Genomic DNA, 17,888 nt, shown 5'->3' on the forward strand with positions numbered 1-17,888 from the left:
CCAATGTTGTCTAATTATTTTAACAACTCTTGCCTATCTTAAACACCATACAGCGTGTTAGTGAAAACGGTAGCACTGCATATGTCTCTTTTTCAACCAGCTTTATAAGTCGATAAGTTGAGCGCTCCCATCTCAGTCATTTCTCATTCTCTTCGTAATATATTCCCTTATATATTAAAAGTAAGGCGAATTTATTTAAATTCTCTTTGCTCAATTAATCATATAAAATAATTTGTTTGGGTAGGCAACATTGCCTCACTACATGCAGCTAGAAATTAGTAAGAAGTAAAATGTCAGCGGTTATATACTTATGCATCCGGCGCATAAATGTAGAAATATTTTCGTGCTAAGTGAATTGATGTGAAGTGAAAACCAAAAAGAAAAATAATATACATTTGTATACTATTTAGATCAATATTGGTAATTGCCTTTAGTGGAAATGTATTTTGTAAATACGGCACCAGGCGTGTCTTTACCAACAATTTGTTATTTAATCAAAATGCTCCGAATTATTAAAGAACGAAATTGCAACAACAGCATACGAGTCTATGTGTCCGTGTGAAAATAAATGTGATATACAGTAAAGTTCAAATTTTATGTATATATGCTTGGTGAATATACTAATCGAAATACTGATTGGATTAAGTATTAATATATGTGTCGAGCACAAACAGTGAGATAATTGAAGATTGGAATATTATACACGAACACATGTCCACACATACATAAGTATGTATAATGCACACATATGCCTATGCGGCCATATGCATTTTTCATCGACTCGCGCCAATTCAATACATATCTTGAATCTAGCGTAAGGGAAATTAAGGTAATTGACTGTTCTTATTCGCTCGTATACTTTGTCAAGATTTACAAAAATTAGTCAATTGTTTTGAATTTTTCAGTGTTTTGTCATTTACTATGAATTTTAATTGTTCAATGCTTTTACGCATACATTTAAGTGCTGTGTGTGGCTTATGCTCACAAGAGAGGATGTAAACATACATTCATATGTATACATATGGCTATAGGCACACCACCGTAAACCCATACAATTCGAATTAACTTTTGTGTATCTTATATTTTTATAAAATCTTTTCGCCATTAGGAGTTTGGACAATTCACTTCATAATAATAATAATTTAACAGGCTTAGATTGATAAGAAAAAATACAGTAGTTGAAAATGAACAAGATGATTTTAAAACTTTAACTTTTAAATTTGTCAAATGCTCTTCCAATTAAAACACATAATTAATGTGAATAAATATTATCTCTGTTTAAAGTTCACGCTTCCTTCAACTGTTTCCGCTATCTCATAACATTTCAATATTTATTGTTTTGTCACAATTTATGTAAGGTATAATTTGAAAGGTGCTTCCTGCTGGTATTATAATCCAATATCAATAATTTGTGGAATTACACTATGTTTCGCGCCGCTTACTAACATTCCGCTGGATCTGTGTTCGATCACTGTTTTCGCTTAACACAATGAGATGAATTCTTCTTTAAAAACTGAGGTAGTAACATTTGTTGAATAAACTTAAAAATGTAGAATTTAAATCAGTGGAACCTTTAATCGTTCCTTTATATTTAATTCTTTTTCATTATTTATTTGTTTATATTACTAAATTTAGAGATATTAAGTAAAAATATAATTGTACCTAAAATTTTTTAAAGGTTTATAAATATACATTACATATGTATGTAATTAAGGACATATATAATATCTATTTGGTTTGGAGCGAGATGCCAAACAGTGCAGTTGAAGCCAGTATTCTTGTGTATGTGGTTTACGTGGACACGAATTATTTAAATCTTAAGTTTTTTGGGCTATCAATCTGTTCATATTGAGCTTCTAAATTATGAAATAATAAACAATTTATCACTTCTAAAAATTGTCTGCACTGCTATTTCAATGAACACAGCTGTGTAGTTGCACCGTGATACTCTCACCCGGGGATTTTTATTGTTTCAATAACATATTTGAATAATGATAAGTATTTTATATTGGGCAAGACCGTCTTTCGTGTTGTTTAAATCAAAATTTGGTTGGTGCATTTTGGCCGGGTTTTTGGCTAAAATTTCTGATATTGTCTTAAAAAGTTACGTATATATAACATATGTTATGTACGTAAGTCCAGCAAATGGTCTACCACGACGAAGCTCATAACCAAATGTTTTTTTTTTTTGTATTGTTAAAGTAATAATTGAATACAAAGAAATATTTCCGCTGGTATTTTAATATTTCGATCTCGATCCTGAAAAAAGCTAAATAAAGTGTTTGTTAATAGTCTGATAGTACTGATTTCAATATTAAAAGCAACGTATTGCAACAGAGTATAATAGTATATACTCAATCAAATAATAGGTACAGTACAGTAGTAGTATATCCAAAACATCTTAAGTCAAATGAGCTTGCTGAGAATAAGCCTTAGTAAGTGTGAAAATGAATTCAAACGAATGATAAACATATCCACTCCCCATTTAGCAGTTATGTTGAAAACTACTAAATGTGCGACAACTAACTAAATAAATACGTCAGAATGATAAAATTTTACATCAAACGTGGTACAGAATCTTTATAGGAATCTGTGTGCAATTAGGCAATGGGCGTAGCGCCATCTTCCTTTAACTGAAATCCTATATCTCAGAAACTATTGTTGAAAACTACTAAATGTGCGATAACTCACTAAATAAATATGTCAGAATGATAAAATTTTACATCAAGCATGGTACAGAATCTTCTTAGGAATCGGCGTGCAATTGGACAATGGGCGTGGCGCCACCTTCCTTTAAATGAAATCCTATTTCTCAGAAACTACTTCACCAATTTCAATTAAATTTTTTGCGCACCATTAGTGTAACATTTATAATAAGTGTGAAAATGAGGAAAATTGGACTACAACCAGGGCTACTCCCCAAATATCAGAAGTTTAAAATCCTTCCGATCCTTTCACTTTACAGTATTTTATTAAAGCACCAATGAAGATATATGGACAAACAGTACGTTCAAAATAGTCCATCACACGTCTAAACTCGAGCCCTAGAAACGGAATATCGTTCTTTCAATGTGAGAGATATAGCAAAATTGAGTGCACGTCGAATATTGTAATTTGATGGAGAAAATGGGTGAAATGACTGATCCACGAATTACCCCGACCCTCTAGTACATATAATTATTATCGATATTCTAACAGACTTTATGTCAAATATTTCAGTAAATTTTTTTTACTAAAAATTTTATTATTTACATACACATACATACCCGTAGATAACTTATATTTATATACTCCTGTAATATTTAAGTCTGCATAATCTGTATTGTACTATTGTTTCAAACTTTCTGTGAAATATTAATACACATACATACATATTTATGTACATTAAAATGTTCTTGACTATAAATAAGACAAAACCTATTTTTATTTTGGATATGCGAACCTTTCAAACTAACGGTAAAAATTTAATTACGAATATATGAATGTGCGATACGTACGAATGCGTGTACGTATGTATTCGTGATACAAAACGTGAACATTACAACGTTCGTGAAGGCGAACACAGTCCGCTTTGAAGACAAACCTGTTTAAAGTACACGAGTGCATAAAAAATTCGTATACATACATACATATGTACATAGTATATTAAGATATAAAAACGGACAGATGGCTGAGCTGGCACAATGTGGCAGAATTCACAATAAGCATACATACATATGTAAGTAATGATATGAAGGCTATAAACAGATACCAAATACTTAAGAAAATATTCAATACCCACAACATCGAATTTCGAATTTAATAGGTATTTAACAGAATATTTTATTTTTAATTTATGAAAACCTAAATTGTAATAAAAACTGTGTCTGAGACTACTACTGTAGGTTTTGTAAAATGACTCCACCGACCAATTAGGTTAAAACAAGTAGCTTGGAGTATTTCTGCCAGTTTTCAATAAACAAGATACTCTTATTCTAATTTGAAAGTTAAGTATTTCTGAGATACTGGAATAAGGAAGTATGCGGATGTGAATATATGTATGTAAATATATTTTAAAATGCATGAACATATTGAAGAAATGAAGTATTTCATAACGTGATTATGAACAATTTTATTTAAATGATAGCTTTGGACTAACATACTGACATTTTTCAGTGCTGTTTACTATAAGATTCGATATTCCTATATACGTACATATAACAATTATAACGTAAAATCGTATGAATTCAAAAAATCTGATATAGTATGTATGTAAACACAAACGACATTTATGTGTACCTTAAGCCATTTTAATAGACACAAATGCATGTCACTTTGATGCGTTGTAAATACACTCATGCGTACGTACACATTCATACAAACAGCCGTCGTACAGTCAGTCTAGGCGTCGTGAATTTCTGGTTATCTACAGAGTTGCCAACGCAAAAGCACTACAAAAACTCATTCTTCTTAGTAATATGTACATATGTGAAGCGTATTTGAGCAGTAAATTTTTTAAAAATAATTTCTCGTTGTAAAATTATAGTTAGATTTGCAGATTTGCCTTTTGTACGTTATATATATATTTCTTATATTATATATCTTCATAACGTTCGCTTTTCCTGCTGCCATTTTGTAAAAGGCTGAGAGAAATTTTCATCCCACATCTCTATTCCTAAATCATATTAAATAGGGCACGATTTAAATTATAAGAGCATACATTTATGTTCATACATACATATGTATATACATAAATGTTTTTAAATCTCACAATTTGGAGAAAAAGGCCTCGCGAATAAAGGACTTTAATTCAAATATGCCTCAACTTAGCAGAGAGAACTAATGCGTTGGCAACACTGAATTGCACTGTTGTATTTGTGATAATAACAATGGGACGAGTAGTACTAAAGGCCTATTCACATACAACTTTCCTCGCTTTGCGTGACAGTTCATAGCATGAACTTCATACAGCACACACATTTAATAAAGTATTAGCAAACTTGGATTAAAATTTCTCTGCTTTGATTTGAAAGAAGTAATGTAATGTGTAAAGTAATTCGATTTGAAAGGAGTAATATTTTTATAATCACATACAAAACTATATATGAATGTACATATATGTATGTAGTATATTTCGCGTTTCGAAGTTATAGTGACTAACAGGCTAATTTACAATTTTTTACATAATGTCTTCCGTAGTAAATTGTATTAAATCGTTTAAGGGAGGGGTAGGGTTTCAAGGTAAAAAAAATACTTTTTTTGCGCATTTTTTTCTTAAATATGGATTGAGTAATTTTATTCAGACCTTTTTTTTATGTCGAAAATGTGTATAAAGTTTGAAATGAATCGGTCAAGTAGTTTTGAAATGACAGTGAACACGGACTTTGAAAAAGTAGTTTTAAAAAAAACGCGTCTAAAGTTTATGAACTAACTAGTTGGAGCGTTAAAGGCCAGGAGATTAATAACACAATAACTTTAAGAATTTTGCTTCTATCGACTTAAAATTTTAAGGACATATTCTTGAAATGTTAAACAATAAGATAAGAGCAAAAAATAAAATCGATTTTTCGAAAGTAACAACCCTACCGCATTAAGAAACCACTTTAAGGCTCTGCACCATACTTAATGGAATTTAATATATTATTATTTCCTACACATGTATATTATATACGAAACTATAAAAAAGTTAGATATTCTGCCTCAATGTACTCTACATTGTATGAACACAGTGCTAAAGTGTACACTATTCGTTTTACTAAGCAAAATGCTCAAGAAAACTACAAATGCTAATACACATCACAGTAAAATGAATACGCGTATACAAACGTATGTATATATATCCATATATAAATAGCACCAACGACTGCAATGGCATTTAGATAAATATACGTAAATACATATATATGTACGTAAATGCATATGCGTGTTATTACTTCGAAAGAGAGCGTTTACTTGTATCTTGTACGAATCTTCTTTCTCGTTTCCACGACAAGTTTATGATATCTTTTCCACTTTTCTCTGCAATTGTGTTTTCTTCTTCTGTTGTCGCCGTAGACCAGGTCAAAGTGTGGTAAACAAAAATAGATCGCATAGTGTTTATCCACACTAATCTTTTTAAAATAAAGTAATGAAATCATGAATCCAATAGTACCTAGTTTTAATTTTTACTCATACTTTAGTTATTAAATGGGGCTATGATCGTCAAGATTATGTACATATGTACATACATGTATATATTAATTGTAATATTATATACAATAGGTTATCATTACAAATTAGTGTAGTCTAACAATAAGTAAACCACACAAAATGAAATTAGTAAGAAGGTGCCGGAACAATCTAATAGTAACGAGTCATGACATTATCTGACAAGAATTTAGAAAGAGATGAATACTATGTATGTGATATGTTCTCTGAACAGCGGCTTATGTTATTCAAAAAATATTCGGCAATTAAAAGGCAAAATAATGATTATCAGTTATCATTACAAATGCCCTTGAAACAAAATATTTTAAATTAATAAGCAATTGGAACATAGATAAAATGATAGAAAGAAATGTTTCCACTAAGCTTGGATAATATAAATATATTAGCAGTTTGTAAAATGTGTATGTTAATGTACATACATAAGTATATTAAATATATTATAGCGCGAGCCACGCCCACGTTGTTCTATATTGATGTACTCGCAAGTATGATGTTCTCTGGACTGTTTGATTGCATTCAGAAAACTCTAAATAAGATCTTATCAGGATATTGACTAGTTTGATGCTTTATGAAAGCAATCGGATTTTCAACTAGCAGAAACTTGTACTACCGCATAATATGCAGCAATGTGTAAAAAACCTGCAAGCAATTGAAGTACGGGTGAATAATCATTAGTATTTTAGTATACTTATTTGTACGTTAATAAGTTTTGCCACAATAATAGTTTGTCACAGGGGCTAGTCAATTAGATATTAAATTCGAATTTAATCTTCTCTGATTTGAACGTTTTATTATGGTGACAACTATTGCTGCTCATGCTCGTTATCAATACTCGTATATATGTATACGTATGTATGTACATATATCATATCATATGTATGTATACACTTATACTTAACAGGTTATAACTGAAACAATTTCCTCTATTCTTGGTTTTTGATAAACAACTAGTAGCAGGCGTTCGGACGACTTATGGCCAATTCACATAGAACTTTTGCTTAGCTTTACATTAGTCATTTGTTTTGACAGCAAATATCCTCGATGTACACTTTTGTATAAGTACGTCCACATACTCATACGGTTTTCGACGTGAAGCCAAGCAAAATGATGGGCAACTCTCACCTTTTTACGATTTGCCAAAGCAACCGTTGCCATTTTTTTAAGAGAGAAACACTGAAAGCAAAGTGTTTATTGTGACCTACATTTTGTTTTCTGCGCTTCCTTGTTTCAGTATGAACTGTCACGTAAAGCGAGGAAAGTTATATGTGAATGGGCCTTTAAGATCGTTACGATACATATTACTTGTATAGGTACAATTGTCTGCATTTTAAACATGGTATTTCCTTAACTTAAGTACTTGTATATACATATGTACGGGGCAGGATGACAACGGCAGTACTATCAAACAAGTTCTATATTACAATTATCTCTCATCGGTACTTTGTTGCTTTATTTATGTTGTCAGATGGTGGCATTCGACTTCACTAAGTTTTCATTAAAAGCAGTCGCTTTTAATTTTTTTTATTTTTTATTGAATAGTTATGGTTAGTTTATTTCTTTTGTGCTTTGAGTTTCTATTAATGTTTCCATTCGAGTAGAGAACGTTAAATCTGAAGCTCTCTACTGAGGGTACATCTGACATACATTCAAAATACAAACGCATATGTATATAAATATACATATGTGTGCATGAGTATGGTGAGCACTTCATGCATGTATGAATAAGGTCCTACACGTGGATCATAATACTAAAATCACAATTCTTATAAAACATGTGGTCGATTTACATAATATTGGAATGGACCATTGTAGTTGCGAGCAGGACAATCAATGCTGTTTGACATCAGTGAATTCCATGGAGTACTTGTGGGAAACTACTTGTATTTGTAACTACTCTAATCACTACTCATACACACCCACCCATATTTTCATATTCCCGTCGATATTCATACTCAAAAATTAATACATAACTCCAAGCACGTCCTAACACATCTGTCGTATCACATCGTGCAGTAATATCGATTCTTAAAACACGAGCAATGAGTTAGTGTAGAGACATGAGTTGGCTGAGCATTCCAACGTCCCACAAATTAAATTTCTGCAGGGGTATTTGCGTGGTAGAATATGTACGTATATATATATATATATATATGTAATTTACACGGTGAGGAACAAAACTTCGGTATGAAATAGATAGCTACGAAATCTGTGTATAATATAAGTATGTAAGTATATATGCATGTTTGTACACATATATGTAATCTGAATCTTCTATATTTTTTAACAGTACATGTATGATATTTTCGTTAATGAGATTTTTATTCGAAGCAAAATCCTTTTTTTTTTATTTTTCTTATTGAAAATTACTAAATAATCATATGTATCTATGCATTTATGTATATACATAAGTATTATGTACTTAACGAACGTTTGTCAGTTTGGAATATCATTCAAAGAACCAATAAGCCTCTGGTATGGAAAAACTATAAACTCGTATGTACATACTTACATATAGGTAAGACGAACGACTATAAAGCATGGAGGCTTCAAACTGATTGTATAGGCACGCTTTTCTTGGAGTGGTGTATGACCTCTGGTAAGGATTACCGGAACCATTAGCGCCATTTATTTTGTTTGCATTCTGGAAGTTCTACCTTATGTCATAGAGGATATGCTATTGCGATGGGTCTACCAATGAATTAATAATCGAAAGCATACCTCGTAAGGCTAAGAAGCTCGAGTTAAGAGCAACTAAAAACGCCGTAAAAACACATGAAACGTTTATATAATATCCAAGTTTTGCATTTTTGAAAAACACTAACCATGTACAAATGGAGCCTGTTTCAAAACGTGTTTTAATACAGTATGCCATCGATAAAAGCAACTGGTAAAAATGTTGGCAGTTGCGTGGATTTAGGTTGTTGAAATAACCGAATCACAAAACTGTTCTGCCTGAAATGAGAAAAACTATATCATCAAAAGTAAAGTAGCAATATTTATAGTCAGACAAAACAAAAGTTTTCACTAATTTGTTTGAAAATAGTTTATATGGATATAAAATCAAAAAGGTATATTTATTGGTTAGTTTGTTTATCGTACAAGTTCACTACGGCTAGAGAAATTTAATATCCCGTAGTATTCCGATTCATACGACTTATGTCAGAACTAACGTCGAATCAGGTTTGTTTAACGTTTAGAGCGTGTGCACGGATTTAAAAAAAATGGAAAAAAACAATACCACTCTGTAATTCAATTTTTGTTTTTGGGAAGGAAATTGCTCAATAAAACGGAATAACGTTTGGATGCTGTTTACAAGGGCTCTTATCTTTCAATATCGATTGTCAAAAATAAGTTTAGCGGGTTTCAACGTGGTCGAACTAAGTTTTTGATGAGCCCCTCCCAGCTGCCCGAAAACGGTTATTACGGAGAATAACATGAAAAAAGTCCACGATTGATAGACCGCTGATTGAACGTGCTCAAGATGGCTGAGAGAGTAGAAATCTCAAAAAGCTGTGTGGGGCAAATACTAGAAGAAATATTGGTCATATGGAAGCTGTCGCCGCGATCGATACGAGTGTTCACCTTGCATAGGTACTTATGTTAAGAGCACTTTAAATTAAAGAACCAACAGCGAGAATCATTATCTGAACAGAGGTTTTATGCGTTGATATTTTACCTTTTGAGTATTTTTACATAGTGAAACGGAACATCGATATATTTCAGAATTAATAAGTTTGAGTTTATTTTGCATTTTGGGAAAACAATATTATATGGACATGGGTAAAGTATTATTGCAACCATATGGAAAAATTTTCAAACGGACACTTAGATGGTGCAATTGCGGAGATTATGCCTGCAACGGAATTATTATCAATGTTATTGCTGTAATGTGTGTCTATAGTACATGTGTATGTATCAGATATGCTTAAATTTTTATTGTTGCTATTTTCACAGGTCGATGCACTGACGAAAAGATTCGTACGTATGTATAAGCATGCGGGAACGTGCATACACATGAATAACTTATGTTGAGAGAGTATGTGTTATGGCACTTCGAGTTGATAGCCGTCAAGAGTCATGAATTTGTGCGTTTTGCTTCGTTCAGATATAACATTATTTTTTAATATAATTACTGAAGATGGAGTCGAAGTTAACACACTTATTTTTAAAAATGATTTTAATATAGCACAGATACTCTGTGCAACATACAAGCTTCATTATGTATGTAAGTTACTGTTCTTTTACAGCACGTATTTAATTAAAAAATGTAAGGAAGGGCTAAGTTCGGGTGTTACTGAACTTTTTATACTCTTGCAACTTGCAAGGATCAAAGTCGGAGAAATAATTTTAAGTGTTTGCAAAATTTTATATTAAAAAATGTTACGTAAAAATTCAACATTCATTATTCGCCGGAGTCTTGAATGGATTACAATCAAATTTGGTATATTATTAACTTATATTATAGGTAATAGATTCACTTAGTTTTATTAATATATTTTTAATAGCGTCATCGAAAATTCAAATTCAAAAATCATCCTCAAATGAGAAATATGTTATATAAACTCAACTGAAGAGGCTAAATTTAATATATTTAGTTAATGTGGAAAACGTCAACCAGAGGATCGGAATTATTTACATTAGGGAAATAAGGTTTAGACCAAGTTCTAGACCAATTCCACATACTCAGCTTGAACCACATAATTTTTAAGAAAGCTTTTCGACATAATTTCATTAAAATATCACAAATTTTGACCAACCTAAACCGTTTAAATTCAGGTGGAAGGTCGGAAATCAGTATATAGCGTATATAGGGGACAGAAAAAAGTCTGGATTTGTTGCGTAATCTTTTGGCTTTACTCAGGGAGTATTCGGGAACATATTTTAAAGCAATTTTATAAATAAAAAAAATCATACACTGAGCGACATATTTGGTATATGGGTTGTTAGAATAACGAAAAACATTATAAGTAGTATATGGGAGTTGGGGTAATTCGTAGACCAAGTTCAGATAGTTTCGGCATTATAATATAGTGTATTAAATACGTTCACCTAATTTTGCTAAGATATGTTACTTATTGACCGATTTATACGGTATAAACCCAACCGGAAGTTTTAAAATCTTATATTAGGTATATGGGAGGCTAATAGAAGTGTTGCCCCAATTCAACCCATTTTCGACATGCAGACATTTCTTCATCAGGCATTTTCTCGATTTTCTCTAAAATTTCAATAATATATACCACCGATATTTTCGGTAAAAAATTAGCAATAGGCACAAAAATATCAGCGCATTTTGTGTAAACACTGTAATACATTAAGTCAAAACCACAAATTATATTAACATATTTGTGATTTGTGTCTAGGTATATGTATATTTCCATATGCACATTCGCTTTTGATATGTACATATGTATGCATATTCATATATTCTTATCAATATTAATTCCAACAAATTCGAATTTTGTGCCCATACTGTTCGAGATAATTTCACTCAACAGGAACGTGTAATATTCCCGTACGGCCTGATGTCGTCTGTTTGTAAATATTGGTTATGTATAATTTGGAAAATTTCGTTACTAATATATTTATTTCATTTAAAATAGTATCTCACCGAGATATAGGTACCAAAATTATAGAATCTGCTTAGGAGGCCGATGCCTTATCCATTAGTCCACTGGGGCTCATTATATAATATAATATGATATTAAAAACGATTTTTGTGGAACATCATCATTGCCTGTTAAGAGTACATTACCAATAAATAGGACAATAATTGGGTGGACGATCGAAATACAATGCGCATGGGAGAGAAAGAGGAATACTTAATGTATGTAAATATATGCACATGCAGAAATAAGAAACATGTGTTAAAAGTAGATCATTACAATGGCTATCTTGCCTGTAACCAAGTATGCAGGTACCCGTAAAGCTGAAAATAATACATAAGCAGAAGAACTCTTTACAAATACATCAAAGATATACAAACACATTAGAAGTTAAAGTTAAAAATTCAGTGAAAATAAATTTCTGTATTTTCGTTTTTTTAAGTTACGACCAGAAGACAGTATTGCAAGTCAATTACAAGTGAAAACAGTTTGATGAATGCAATATGTTTTACTACTTTATTGAGAAATGTGCAAACATACGTATGTAGGTACATGATATAGGTACATACCTATACACATGTACGTTCGTTAAACAAAGTGTTTGCATTAAGTACATAAAGAAACAACCTGTAATTTCTCCAAAAAAACAAAAAGTATTCAGTCAGATCAGTATGGATCAAAGTGGCAACACTGGTTCATGCATATTTACGTATGTTTTTATGCAGTATTGAATGTACGTGTGTATGTACATACATGCAAAATAGTATAACTTATTACAGTAAAATCTCCGATAAGCGGACACTGGTAGGATCAGCCTCAATATTTTTCAGTTGCTCAAAAGCCTGGTAGTTATCTCTTGCAAATTGTTTAATGCTCTTCTTTCCCCTTCTGAGTTGCTGCTGTTTTAATTATCAAAATTTATGAATGTAGACAATTCTACTTCATTCACTTTTAGTATCTCTTAAGAAGGGGGAATCATTTCTGGAAAAAAAACTCGTATTATTTGCGCCAATGGCAAATCATCGTCAGAGTCACTACTCAACCATCTAGTTTTTACGAATCCCGCTTTGTGAAAACAGTTTTGTATTGTTTCAGCTTTAAATTGTTTCCAAAAATTTTTGATAAAATATAAATGCTCCAACACGTTGATTAATTCTGCAAGTTCTGTGGCGCTTTTTGAACTCTCAGTTTGAGACGATACTTCTTTTAATATGTTGCGATAATGCAATTTAAAGTTTTGTATTATGCCTTGATGAAGTGGTTGGCAAACAGAGGTTGTGTTAGCTGGCAAAAATATTCACTTTATATTTTTGAGTGTAATGTCTCTGGTATATGAAGTGGCGTTGTCTAAAAATAGCGAAACCTTTCTTCTCTCACTTATAATTTTTCTATCTCACGGGTCATCATTCATTTCATTTCATTTAACTTTAAGCTACTTTTCCAATAACTAATATCTGCTGCTTTTAACCACCCATGCTTACAATAAGTAAAACTGTTAAACGTTCTTTGGCTAGCTTGCCACCTACACAAGTTTCTCCTTTAAAAGCCAAGGTCTTTTTAGCAGAGCTCGATAAAAAAGTCCATTTTCATCCAGGTTATACTTGTAGATGTCTTCTGGTCGATAACCAAGTATCATCGTAGGTATTATTCGCTCAAACTGCTCAATATCTTCTAAATACACTGAGCCCGCTCCGCCTAACATTTCAGAAATATATGCATACATGTTCGTACATATTCGGAATAGTAAAAGTTTAATTCCTTGCCTGAAACGCATTTGAAATTGACGTTGTTTTTCTTTTTCCACTTCTGAAGCCAACCATCTGAGACATTAAAATTATTTACACCTAGCCTTACATTTGGTCCTAATATTGGAATTCTTGTATTCCTTTGCTGTGCAAACCAATTTAGACAGAGCTTGTCTGTTTGTGACCCAGTAGAATCAAGAAATGACCGTTTGGTGCTTAAATTTCCGTCAGGGCACCAATTTAATTCTAATTTATGTTTATTTTTTCATATTTCAGCATCTTGGGTTGGCTGATCTTGAATTTTTTTGCTACTTTAAACCGACAGATTTTCTTTAGTGACAGCATTAAAAACTTAAAATTTTCTCTTTATAGACAACACATTTTTCCGACCCATTCTTACTTCTTTAAGGTACTTCAGCGTACTGCAGTATTGATTTCTCGAATTATTATGCATACAAGTATGGAAGGATTCCCCAAATTATACATTTGATTTTTTACAGTTACAAATACATACATATGCATATGTGCACGGTTAATGGAAATGTCCGCTTAATAGAGCGTCCGTTTAATAGAGCTTTCACTATTTCACTATTTATAGAATAAAGATTAAGATAATAATGCAATCAACGTATAAATATTTTTACTTCACACTTTTAAATTTATTAGATAATTTTCTATTTTTGATAAGAACTCCTTCAACTGCACATAAGAAAACACTTGAAATAATAAAAAGGAAATATCAGATTAATAATTATTCAATTATTTTCCGATAAAACTTTGCAAGATTATTTATTTTTAATTTAGATTTAACTAGCATTTCCATTTTCGAGCAGATTTTACAAATTAAAACTATTAATTTTGTACTTAAGTAGTTTATAAAAAAATCAGAATACATTTTTTAAATGCAATATTTTAATTACAACCTTCGCATGAATAGGAGGAATTATTTAGAACCGAATATATCTTTAAGATAAATGATGAAGTATGAGAGCTTGTTTTGTAGCGTAGAAATATTAGAATTGTGGTTTGGTTCAGAATAAACATCAAATATTTTCTTTCGAGGAAGCTAGTGCGCAAACAATGTTTGATACATTAGACATATGTATGTATGTATATACGATTGTTGCTTAGATTCGATTCCTTATACGTGTACTCAATTGAAAGGTTTGATATTTATTTGCAGCATACGACACGATCTTTTTTAACCACTGCAATCAAACCCGAATTGATGGCCTAATTTTCATGTATTCTAATAGGCCAAACCAAACAAGATAGTTTCTGCATTCAAAACTCTTTACTAATTTTACATCAATTCCGTAAATATGTGTGACATATCTACAATCAAAACCATACCATTGTAGAGAGAGGAAAATGTGGATGATGCCGATATTTTAACTTTTACCATTTTGAAGGCTAACTACGAAAAAAGGAAAGAGCTTTTTTTGCTACTCTTAATCTCTAGAAAAAAAATTAGATCGCTTAAATACCCAGAAAAAGTTGGTTTTTCCGTATAGTGCTATAAACGTTTAACAGCTGAATCCAATCGAACTTAACAAAGTGCTTTATATTCTATGTTATTTTAATTTTCGTCAGTACGCATGTCCACTGAGCACCCCTTTGATATACTTACTATCTCTTTTGCTCTTGTTAATAAATCTTGAACTTTCAATAAATTTTTAACTGTGGTAAATATTTCAACAATTGCTAATAGATTTTATTATTCAATATTTTTCTTACGTAGTCCCAATTTAATATTCTACTGGTATCTTCCTTACATCCTGCTGTCAAAGAATCATGTCATCAGAAAAATATTCTAGGTCCACTCCACATAAAGTTTGTAGCAACCGCTCCATAAGAAACTTTAGCAAACACATTTCCACACACATTGTAACAAATGTGCTATACATACATATGTAGTTATGTAGTTACCTCGAAGTGTGACGTTTCAATTTAGCAAAATTTTGATTTCCATGTTGCCATTATTCTTTTGTTCATTTACGATGCAACTGTGTTGATTCATGTCGCCGTTGCCTTGACGAACACAAATATTAGTTGCAGAATATGTTGCATCAACACGTATGGGTAACAAAAGTTGAAGAAAAATTATAAAAGCTCATCCAAAGGGGAACCACTCCATTTTCGCCCGAGGAAGACCGAATGCATACATACATATGTATGTACTTAGTAAATACCACGACGAAAATTATACTAGCAATGGCTATTACAGTGATAACTGGAAGGAGTTGTGGTGGGGTGAAAAATACACAAAAGGAAGTCACACGATTTCGCGGCGTATCGATGTGCTGGTGTCGAACCGGTTCTTTAAGCAGTTGTACAATAGCCAAAAAACGCAACAATAGTATCCGTGTGGTGCCGACAACCATGGCATTTAATAGTTCACAGCCACTCGAAGAGTTGAACCCGAAGTCGATTTAAAATTTGAACATGTTCTGAGGAAATGCTACTATCAATAGTATTGCAAATTTTAGTAAAATAACAAAGGTAGGGCGGAAACTGATAATATCTATATGCTTTTCCTTTTTCCACCTGTTATGGGCTTTTTAATAATTTCACACTCGCCATCGAATGTACAATTTACGTCCCTCTCATTGTAGGAAATATCGCACAACAACATAAATAAATACGTACGTTTAAACATAAATAATTACTGGAACAAGTGATCAACTTTACCAATCAGGCGTTCTCAAGCAGCAACATCGAACGAATAAACAATTTTAAACAACCAAATAGTATTACCGTCGCAATACCATCCAACCGACTCTAACGAACATGCTCCACATGAATGTGCATATGTGGAGAGTACAAATACATGTATCATATAAAACTCCACCTCTTCTCTAAACAAGACATTTGCCGTTTGAGTAAGAAATAAGAGTTTATCGGTGGCTGCTTCTTTGCATCATAATTTGCTCCGGTTTTGCATGAACTTCGGGCGACTCACATCAACATTTCGTTCTTTCGTTGTTCGTATCATTCTATATAGCAGGTTAACGGCCACAGTGTTTCGGTATTGAGTACTAAGTCTAGTACTCTGGAATATTGGCGCGTATGACTGTGTGCGAACGATTAAACTTACTATATTCGATGGTTCGTCGTGGGTGTACCAATAAAACAATTCACTTTCCCTTACATACAGTGCATATAACTTCAATGTAGACTATATAGGTATACATAAGTATGTATGCTATGAGTGGCAGTGAATAGCCGAATGAACTCGTTAAAAATCTTAACATGTACTTAAGTATATTATTTTCATGAAATAAGTGTGTATACATAAGTATATAGAGTAAATAACAATCTCATATTCAAATAATTAAGAAAATTGATTAGTAATTATTTACGCATAATGTTTACCTTGTTACAAAAAAAAACTATTTCCAATATTTCTTATACATACATATCTCTTGTATATTTTCTTTTTTTGAATTGACTTCAACAGCACAACTACTACAGTTATGTACATACATATAAGTATATATAAAATCATTTTCTATAAGTACATGTACATACATTTGACTTTGTGGTTACTAGCATTAGTATTCATTTCAAACGATTGATAGAAATTTGTTACAACATTACAAGTATAATTAACTGGTAATATATTTCAGGACTTTAATGGAACTTAAAAAATTACAGTTTTTAATAAATTGTCCCAACAAATTCACGTTAAAGTGAAAAAGTGAATAAAGAACAACTTGCTAGAAAAATTTAAAAAGGGAGTTCTCGAATTCATATTATTTCGTTTGAATTATATAATACTTTGCGACACATAATAGAGTTGCGAGAGTTCGAGTTAGAACGAAGTTGTACATATGTCATTTACTTATTTGTTACTATAATTCAAATTAGTTAGTTATAGAAAACTTGTAAATTCGAATTAAGTTTTCCTCATATGTGTATTATCATCCTCAAAACTTGTTTTTGGGCAGCATCGTTGTTTTACTTAGTCCAAAAAACATTCAAAAACAAATTTTTTATGGTAGATATGGCAACACTATTCTCTGTCGTAAAATAAACTGACGTACTATGCTCATCATAACAACGACCGAACTCTGTTCAACTCACCAACGAATGTAGCAGCCCGTAAGACAGCTAACTCGTTTTATGTATTTTTAGCTTCCTCTACGTCGTTGAGCTAGTCAGTCATGGATGTTAGAGCGGTAGAGTTCTCCAGTTTTTCTTTTACTGATATGCAATTTCATGACTCATTTCTCATTCAACGAAACTCAAATTCAAACATGAAATAATCGAGTATATACGTATGTATATACTCATATCATACTAAAGAGGCTAGGGTATAGAAGATGCATTATGTTCTTTATTCTGTGGA

At 31.8% G+C, this 17,888-nt stretch overlaps 1 protein-coding gene across 2 annotated transcripts in view; it reads left to right on the plus strand.

Moving 5' to 3' along the window:
- Positions 1 to 229: 229 nt before the first annotated feature.
- Positions 230 to 17,888, plus strand: part of mam (neurogenic protein mastermind) — a 35,630-nt gene continuing 17,971 nt past the window's right edge. Inside the window, exon 1 of one of the 2 annotated variants that reach the window (XM_014234831.3) lies at positions 230 to 829. Coding sequence is in view for 1 of the 2 variants with exons in the window: in XM_070108381.1 (XP_069964482.1) it covers positions 749 to 829 (81 nt within the window). In the remaining variant the exon portion in view is untranslated. The remainder of the gene's footprint in view (positions 830 to 17,888) is intronic. The other variant, XM_070108381.1, reaches the window with a different exon arrangement.

This window comes from Bactrocera oleae, chromosome 4 (genome assembly GCF_042242935.1).
Source record: "Bactrocera oleae isolate idBacOlea1 chromosome 4, idBacOlea1, whole genome shotgun sequence".
Classification (NCBI taxonomy): Eukaryota; Metazoa; Arthropoda; class Insecta; order Diptera; family Tephritidae; genus Bactrocera; species Bactrocera oleae.